The sequence below is a fragment of the Saccopteryx bilineata genome, chromosome 8 (genome assembly GCF_036850765.1).
Source record: "Saccopteryx bilineata isolate mSacBil1 chromosome 8, mSacBil1_pri_phased_curated, whole genome shotgun sequence".
NCBI lineage: Eukaryota > Metazoa > Chordata > Mammalia > Chiroptera > Emballonuridae > Saccopteryx > Saccopteryx bilineata.
The window spans coordinates 62,424,620-62,434,581 of NC_089497.1; the positions used below are offsets into that span (position 1 = coordinate 62,424,620).

The following is a 9,962-nucleotide window of genomic DNA, read 5'->3' on the forward strand; positions in this document are numbered from 1 at the left end:
GCAGAGTTTAAATACACACATTTAATGGTTTAAAGCCATACTTGTAGCCAGTAAACCGAAAGGCCAAGTTCCTAAATATGGCATTTGGTACACTAATGAAAACAAACACCCTCGCACCTGCCACACAAAAGACATTTGATTAACTAGTTGAAACTTGATTGCTATAAAATTAGCAACAGAGGAAATTATAGGGAGGGAAGGAAAAGACTAGGTTCAGCTCCATTTCCCTATTTTGTTGATAGTGGATAAATATAGTCCCTGATTTAAAAATCTCAGCCCATGTACACTCCAGATCACAGAAAAAGCACTCAAAGGATATTCATTGTGTGAATACACCAAAGTGGAAGTGTTTGCCATTTTTTCAGTACACCAATATTTTTTTTATTGAGTAACAAATAAATAATATTCTTTTGGGTAATGAGGAACTTCAAAAGAGACAGTGGGCATGAGATCTGTCTTATAAAATTTGGTGTGTATTTCAATCATTTTTAGCCAATAGGTCTATCATGTACACAGATTTTCACTTTTTAAACAATACTACTGAATAAATAAACATCTTACTCTATGTAACAACTTAATCATCGTGTTTTTCACATTGGTTACGTTGTGAAAACCAAAGCCTTTTCACATTTAAGAACTCATTATATTTCAAAGGGTTCCCCCAACCTGGGACTGGAGTGGTGGTGGAGGGAGCAAGGTGCGGAGATGTGAAGTTTGATTTTTTAAGTTTGGGAAACAACATATATTGAAAATTCCTTTAGAACATTGATAGTGCATTGACATATAATGACTCTGAAAGTTCAGTAGTAAAGGAACTGATTTAATTATATTTAAAGCAGCATTAAATGAAAAGCCTTAAAATGAAGAAAGATGTTTGCATTATTGAGAATCAGTGTTGCAAAGAGTCACTGTTACTGTAAAAATATTTGTTAAGTGGGTTGGAGCAGCAAAAGAAAAGTTTGAGAATCATTGATCTCAAAACGAAAGAACAAATGAGATGAGGAGTGGTGTTGGAGTAAGAGAGGATTAGAAAAGAGAAGATTAGCCAGTATCTGATCTAATGTACTTTTAAAATAAAACTTTTAAAACATCTGCCTTTGAGGGCTCCTATCGAAGAAAAACAAAAAAAAACTCAGGTAACTTAAGTTTCTCTTCAACGATATCTGATTTATAGATAGTAGATCTAACTGTTTGACACTCATAAAAAGATTGAGTTTGGGGCTAAATTTTGATAATTTTTGGAATTATTTTTCCTAATTTTTTAATTAGAATATTCTAAAAAGACTGTATTCATGCCTATTTTCAACAAAAATTAAAAATAAAAGGCTTAACGATAAAGGACTTAAAAAGTAATTAAAAAACTTTTAAGTCTTCTTCTCCCACTTTGACAGAACATAGACATTTAAGTGATATATAACAGGATCTGTGATAAATGGTCCTTAGTTCAGACACATGGAAATGACCATGTGTGCCTGCCCACAACATTGCCCACAGTCTTCTCTTCTTTCTCTGAAGATGATGGTGATCTTCTAGACTAGAGGTAAGGTGGCTTGGCCACTACATAAATTTGTAAAGCAGAGTACATTTTTCAGTATACTCTTTATCCTGCTTGTAAGTTATACTCACTCAGGCATTTTTTTTTTATCATAGAAAAAAGCAATAGGAATAGTAAAAACAGAGCGACTATAATTTTTTATTTTAAAAGAGGGCTTAAAAGGGGCCATGTGGCTTGCTGTAGTAGAGAGTCCAAATCTAAGACTTGAGAGACGCAAGTTCTGCCTTGGTTTGGGGTTATATTTCTGTATGACTTTAGGCAAAAAATTTGTCTGTAGACTGAATAAAAGGGGGTTTCTCTAACTGATATATGAAGTTGGCTCTATTCTGGTGTAAGTGCAGACACTGTAGGTAATGATAATAGTAGGTGAGTGTTTAGCTAGAAACATTTTTCTGCTGTCCCTCAAATCAGCTGCATCTATGTATAATATTGCATCTAGGTTTTGACATAACTATATTCCTCCTGAATATTCTACTTAACAAGAAAGGACCTCCAAATCTTTAATTGTAAGATAGCATGGTAAGAGATCCCATTTTACACATGTATTTTAAGAAAGAAAAAAAAATGCTACCATACCAATAAAATTATGACATGCTATCAAGTGTAAGACCTATTCTAATTTTAGAAATATTAAATATACAACAGAATGAATGAAATACAGTATAATATATTTATTTTTTAATGTTTGTTTTTTTTTTACATTTTTTGTCATCATGCTGAAGTTGTTTTGCTCAATTCCCCCACACTTTCAAAACAAAATTTGTAAGAGCTGAGGTGCCAGATGTTATTGTGTGCAGTTACATCCCTTAGAGGAAGAAAGAATGGTACTATATTTAATGTATTAACAGATAAAAAATTTAAAAATCACATAATTAAAATTAAAAAGTTTAAAGAATTTTTTTAGTTCCTAGCCCCTGCATTTAGAGTTAACTGTCTATCAAGGTAAAATAATCATTTAAATATGCTCATAGTAATTATGAATAATAGTATTAGTAGATATAAAAACTGGCTGATACAAAACAGGAATTTTTGATAAAAGGATTTTTCAGCTATCTGAAACTAATACCAAAATTACATACGTGTGCGCACATTTTACACATAATGTTATTCCAAAAATCTTCTTTAGATGAACTAATGAATACTTTAAAAATAAAATTCTTTCAGTCAATGAATAGATACTTAATATAAAAAAATTATATCTGTTATGGTGAGAAAAGAACTCAGAATTGACTTGAATGATAGGGATAAGTGTCTTTGCTGTGTTATTTATTGGCCTAGTGACCTTGAACAAGATGCATAAACTGTCAAAATTGTCTATTAAAACTAACTTTATGAATTCACAAAATTTTAATTAATTAATTATAGTTAATTTGAAATTATGTAATAATTTACAAATAGCACAAATTATTATAAACTTGGCTTAGTTTTTACAAATTACAGCAATAAAAGTATTTAATTTATATTTAAAATTATTTAGTAAAATATATAAAGATATATGTCATCTGTATAAAAAATACCACATCATTTCTCTTATTTTATCATAGGTAAGAAGTTTTCAGTGGGGACTCTAAATTGTGCATGAAAACATTTTGTAAGCTATAAGGTAATGTAGAAAGATTAATGACATGGTATGAAATTGTTACTGAGCTGAAGGCAGGTCTTTGAAGCCAAGTCCTTCCAGGGAACATAAAGCTTATACTCAACAACCATCTAGGGATTTGGGGCCGTTTATAGAGACAATCTGCAAAACGTATGTTAAATAACCAAGCGGATACATTGCAATTTGACATTACACAGATAATCTTGGTATTTCAATGAATGATATTTAAACAGGGTGTGAAAGGAAGTTGTTTCTAGTTTTCTTTGATGACTAAAGCAACCAGGTGTTTGAGACACTTGCCTTCTAGGAAGCAGAGGTAAGGATTTTGTGGTCTCTTTATTGGTGCTGCTATTCCACAGCTTTACTGAAATCAGCTCCACCAACAAAAGAACTGAGTGTGGTTATGGCCCTTAGAATTTTAGAAGTGGGGAAATAGTTTCAGATCCTTATAAACTCAAATAAGAAATTTGAAATCCCAATGGATTTCATCCAAGAGCAATTGAATTACAGCTAGTTGCTTTTGTCACTAACATATACATCATATATCATCCTCACAAAATACAATGGACAAATATTCATGGGGCTTAGCCATTTATTTAAAAGTCTCTTTGTGTCCTGGCTGTGTATCTCAGTTGGATAGAGTGTTGTTCAATATACCAAGGTTGTTGGTTCAATCCCTGGTCAGGTTATATATAAGAATCAACCAATGAATGCATAAATAAGTGGAACAACAAATTGATGTCTCTCTCTCTCTCTCTCACTTCTCTCTCTTAAATCAAGAAAGAGAAATTAAAAGAAAAATAAAGTCTCTAGGTAAAATTTGTTGTTTTCTGTACCTTGTGTGACAGTCATATTACTTTGTTTTGAATATGATCCTCAAAGGAAGATGCAAATTGACACTGACAAATTTAACATTTTCTGTTTTATTTTTTAATTAAATATCAGGAATGCCTTCTTTCCCATTCTCATTGCTCATTAACCAGCAGTAGTAAATTTTCCAAAGTCACAAAGCCAGCTAGAAGAAGAGCCATAACAACTTACGTTTTCAGCCACTCAGTTTCATGCTCCTTCAAGTCTAACCTATTTGTGGAAGTATAAAACAATTTTCCGTTTCGAAAACAAATTGCTTATAAAGTAAAATGTTTATGGATGAGGTGTTCCTAATGTAGAAGACACCTGCATTTTAAAATGACTTTCCCTGAATGCTACAAATCAGGAAAAATAATAATTTACTATTATACATGTGTTAACTGATTTAATACTATTTGGAACCATTTACATTCTTTTTCAAAGACTGTTGCCTCCAAAATTGTAAAAATTTGTGTGTGTGTGTGTTTTTACTTGGAATTTTCAATCATGCCTCTAGTATCTTTCTTGCAAAGATTTAAGAAGGCAGAAACCTACAGTGACATTTTAAAAGAGGATTCCAGTATTAACAGGGATGTTATGTTTAATAAAGTTATTTAGTTGCCAATGTAAACTCTTTGAGGGTAGGAATTATGTCATGTTCACCATCTCAGCATCCAATACAATGCATAGTAGAGTCAACATTACGTGTTGAATGAATGCATGGAGCAGCCTTTTGTGGTGGGAAACAGGAATGCAGGGCAGATATTACCATTCCAGTTTTATTGATATGGTAACTAAAGCTTAGGGAAGAGGAGAGATTTGCCCAAGTTTTACACCTACAGCAATATGTAAGAAAGTTCATGCCAAAATCCCAGTATGTCCATTACTCTTTTTCTTAAAAATAATTTTTCTTTCATTATTTATTAATTTTTAGAGAGAAGGGAGAGAGAGAAAAGAGGGAGAGTGAGAAAAAGAGGGAAGAAGCAGGAAACATCAACTTATAGTAACCACTTCCTGTATGTGCCTTGACTGGCAAGCCCAGGGATTCGAATCAGCAACATCAGTGTTCCAGGTCGATGCTACTGTGCCACCACAGGTCTGTCCATTACTCTTTCACATTGCAGATTCTCATTCTAATGAAAGGGACTTTTATCGGTATTCCCCAATAATTAATTCAGTACAGTTTAAGATTTCTCTTTATCAAACACTAGTTTATGTTGAGATCCCTGAACTATTATTGTTACTCAGAAATAGAAAAAAATTTTGTGTATGATTATGTACAACTCTGGTAAGGGCATTTGTTGTTTAATTCTAAATGCATAATAAAGGGAAAAACACAAATCTTTAAAAGTATGGATGGGAAAAACTGGCAGAATTACACATGACATGCTGCTTGGCCATTTGATACATAGGAAATTTTTCTGTGGCATTAAAAGGATTTCAAAGGGTTAAGTTGGATAAATGCAGTTAAATAAGGCAAAATAAGCTTCAGGATAATGTGGGATATCATCACCTCCTCCACCCTTTATCCTACTTTGTACTTATATATAATATTTAATTAAATATTGACATACATTTTAATTATGTTAAACTAGGAAATATAAAATGTAAATGAAGGGCCAAAAAATAAATCTTACAATAACAACAGGATGCATTTATTAGATATACACTGTATATCAGACAGATCTCAGGGATGTAAAAGTGAGTAAGACACTCTCTCTGACCCCAGTTGCTCACAGCCTGCTGGGGACGGAAACCCCTTACCCATTGCCCTGCCAGAGTTTCCTCCTCCAACAGCACTCTTCCTGAAGTATTTCCATTTCCTGGAAGTACAGGTTTTGTATATAACCTTTATTTTTTAACCTTTGCAAGTACTTTTTTTATTCTGAAATTCACCTATCTTCTTTCATCTTTTTAACAGTCATGTTAGATCTGTATGGAACATATGATTTTATTGTTTTAATAGATGAGCTGACATGACCTGGGTTACTTTTAAAGCTCTGATCTCCTAACGTCTGGGAACGTGTGGATACTTTCCAATACAACAAAATGTATAAGTAGAAAGAAGTTGGTTGGCCCTTAATTCACAGAGACTTCGGTATGAATGCTGATTGGGCATGTTATGCAACTTCTACGGTATATTATCTTTATCAAGAAAATATTGCAAATATTTACTTTGTAGGTTTACTATAAGGATTAGGAATAATGTATGTAAAGTAACTGGCACAAAGTATTCAATAAATAATAGCTATCATTCTGATATAGCCTTCTAAATATAGCAATTTTTCAAAATACCTTTTTTATTTTTATGAAAAATGAACCTTTGATATCTTTGTTCATTTTAAGGAACAAAATTAGTCCCTGGAATATAGAGTATGGTAGATTGATAGAAAATTAGATTTAATAAAGAAAGTAATGTTGGTTGGTGGGGGAAGAAATTTTACTAAAGAGACCTAAGTGGCAATAGCTCCAACATTTGATATACATTATCATTAATTGCAGCCATAATATTTATATGAAAACATTAGCATACAACTATAAAGAATATCCTAATGGGAAAAAACAAGGGGAAGACATCTCAGTTATCCTCAGAATATAATTATTCTTCATGCTCTAATGAACAAAAATGAATATTTAGTTGAATTTTAATATAATTTTATGACATATTTTTTGTTTTGTAGTTCATAAGATATCTTTATTGACCCCATTTTTTAAAGAAAAGTCATTAATTACATTGTTAAAATCATGACTTTCACATAGTTTTTGCAATACTGACAAGTATAGCATAGTCAAGTTTGTGTCATGGAAGCAGAGCTGCCATGGGTGTTATGTCACAGTTAAGGACCTTGTGACATGAAATAAATACATTTTGTACAAGCAAGTTTGCAGCTGAGAAGAGATGAGCTGTGACGGAGGTCAAGAAAGAGAGGACACCCCTTTCCTATCTTCTAAGAGTCCTGGCATGCATGGACAAGTAGAGCTTGCAGGAAATTCAACCAGTACCACAGGGCCCTAGGGAAGCCTATGGAGACGACCACAGGAAGCCACAGCTATGACTTGGTGGGTCAGCAGCCAGTGGTGGGCTGGATGATATTTTAATTTTTTTTTTAATTTTTTTTTCTTTTTTTCTTTTTCATTTTTCTGAAGCTGGAAACAGGGAGAGACAGTCAGACAGACTCCCGCATGCGCCCGACCCGGATCCACCCGGCACGCCCACCAGGGGCGACGCTCTGACCAGGGGGCGATGCTCTGCCCATCCTGGGCGTCGCCATGTTGCGACCAGAGCCACTCTAGCGCCTGAGGCAGAGGCCACAGAGCCATCCCCAGCGCCCGGGCCATCTTTGCTCCAATGGAGCCTTGGCTGCGGGAGGGGAAGAGAGAGACAGAGAGGAAAGCGCGGCAGAGAGGTGGAGAAGCAAATGGGCACTTCTCCTGTGTGCCCTGGCCAGGAATCGAACCCGGGTCCTCCGCACGCTAGGCCTATGCTCTACCGCTGAGCCAACCGGCCAGGGCTTGGATGATATTTTAAAAGTGTGTTTTATTCACATGTTTAGTGACTTATGTATCACGGGAATATAAAATTTTAGAAAGGAAGGTGGCACTCATTAGAAATTATCAAATTAAAACCCTCGAATGGATGAAGAGCGTGAGGCTCAGAGACAATTAACTTGCCGAGCAGAGAGGAGATGAAGAGCAGATATAAAATGGATGAAACAGAGAAGGGAGGAAGAAGGAGGGAGTAGGGGGAGGCAGAGTTTGGTGCTGAGGTCTGAGCTGATGAGGCATCCACAGGGGAGAAGACATGTGCCCGGGGAATACCCAGTTCAAGGACCCAGGCACCGGCAACCACTGACAGGGGATGCTAACCACGCGGCAGAGCTGTGCCCTGAGAATTATTTGGAGAAAGGTGAGGAGGGCTCAGCTAAAAAAATGCCTCTAATCAGAGAGATCTTCAGGCCCATGGGAGTTGGCCTGGGGAGAGATGTGTCCAGGGCTGGGAAAGAAGATGTGGTTCACCTTTTGTACACTCACAGCCTCCAGTTTCTCTGAGGGAGGAGGAATCCCTGGGAGGTTGAGTGAAAGCTGACCCAGTCAGAACTGAGATCAGAGGTCTGGTTTCTTGACTCCAAAGCTGTGTTCCTCCAATGGCACCATTAAATCTAAGCAAACGTTGTCTGGTGGGTAGGGATCACAGATCATATATATAATATTGGCAAGGAGGTCAAATTAGATAATGCCTAAAGAGTAACCTCAAGATGCTCTTTGGCTGGATGCTTATTTTCCAATATAGGGAAAATTGCTCGACTCCTTAGCAGTTCCAGTTATTATTATTATTATTATTATTATTGCTTTCAAACTTACAGAATATTATTCAGCCCGACTCTATGCTTAAGGCTTGCCTGAAGTTGCACAACTGCATAGTGACAGAGTTTTGGGACTGCTTACTTTGAGTTCTATTCTTTTAAGACAAGCTCAATTAATCTAATTTTATTATACAAATGTTCAAATCACTGAAAGTATTTAAACAAGAAGTTAAATTATAGCCCTGATGTCCCAAACAAACTCTACTAAACATATCTGCTTCTCTTCTCTCTGTGATTCATTAGAGAAGAATCAATTCAAAACCCTGAGGAATAAAGGGGAGAAAGCAAACGTCAACCTTTAACGTCTTAAATAATTTATTGAATGAAACCATAGGCAATTCACTTACAAAGAGGAGACTGAAATTCATATCCACAGGAGCCTCTCCTCACGAAGGTTCTGTGATTGCTGGAGGGTAAGTATCAAAGTAAAGAGGAGACACCAATGTGCCTGATGTGTTTGGGGAGATAATTAAAATAAGCCTATCAACTCCATAGCCAATATATGCATTAAAATTATGTAATTTCTAGAAAAATAACCCAGAAACAAATAATCACATTTCTCAATCTATAGAATCTATTACTGTAATTCAAAGGGGCAGCAGTTTGCATTGCTAAACTGTATTTATTACGTGCACATTATTTCCACAGAACAAAACCTGAAACAAAATTTTAAATATGTTCTTAAAGAGAACTCAAATATATGTTTCAGATTAACTTTCAATTTAACAGCAGAAGACCTTCATCAAATACAGAAAAATAAATATGATACGTGTACTCTAAACTGTTATTAATATACTTGCATAGCTGAGCTTCATAAAAGGAAAAACAGGATAATTTAGATTTAAAAAATGTAAAACTTGATTAATTTAGAGATGTTTCCTTGGCTGCAATTTTGATAGAAATAAAGATAAGAGGAAAACTTTCTATTTAGGTTTTTATAAATGGGTCTCTTTTGTACATTAAAAAATTTCCTAACAATTAACATCTTTAATAGAAACAAACTAATACTATTAACATACATATAGAATCATCATCTTGAGTTCCCTTTTTCTTTGTTTTAAAACGAAAAATAAAAGCTAAAACATAATGTAATAAGTATGCAACGTCTGAGCAAACAATTATCTCCACTCAAAGTTTACATTACAAAATTATCTTAGATTTTCTACTCATTTTAGAGATTGGAGATATTACCCCTCCAAAACGTTTTAAATTTTAACAAAATCAAAGTGTAACCAAGACATTTAAAAAGCATTTAAAAATTTAAAAATAGTCAAAAGGGAAAAAACCCTTAAATTGTATCAGTTAACTATAAACTTACCTTGTGAAACATCAGGAGATTCTAACTTTAGAGTCCTGTCTGTACAGTTTCTCCCAAACTCAGTCCTGATGGTAGTTTTCTCTCTGAGTTTTTATAGTCTCAGTTATACACCTCTTACTCCAATCCCTGCCTTTGCTTTCTCTTACATCATTTCTACAGATTTTCCACTGAACATTTCCCCAAAACTCTCTTTAATCTCTCTCTCTCTCTCTCTCTCTCTCTCTCTCTCTCTCTCTCTCCTATTCTTTCTTTTCAGATTTATATCTATTGCTTTAA

At 34.6% G+C, this 9,962-nt stretch overlaps 1 protein-coding gene across 1 annotated transcript in view; it reads right to left on the bottom strand.

Annotated features, from left to right (window-relative positions):
• Positions 1–9,739, bottom strand: part of OSTN (osteocrin) — a 56,125-nt gene extending 46,386 nt beyond the window's left edge. Inside the window, exon 1 of the mRNA XM_066241619.1 lies at positions 9,687–9,739. Coding sequence (XP_066097716.1) covers positions 9,687–9,698 — 12 coding nt within the window. The 5' untranslated portion in view covers positions 9,699–9,739. The remainder of the gene's footprint in view (positions 1–9,686) is intronic.
• Between the last annotated feature and the right edge of the window lie 223 nt (positions 9,740–9,962).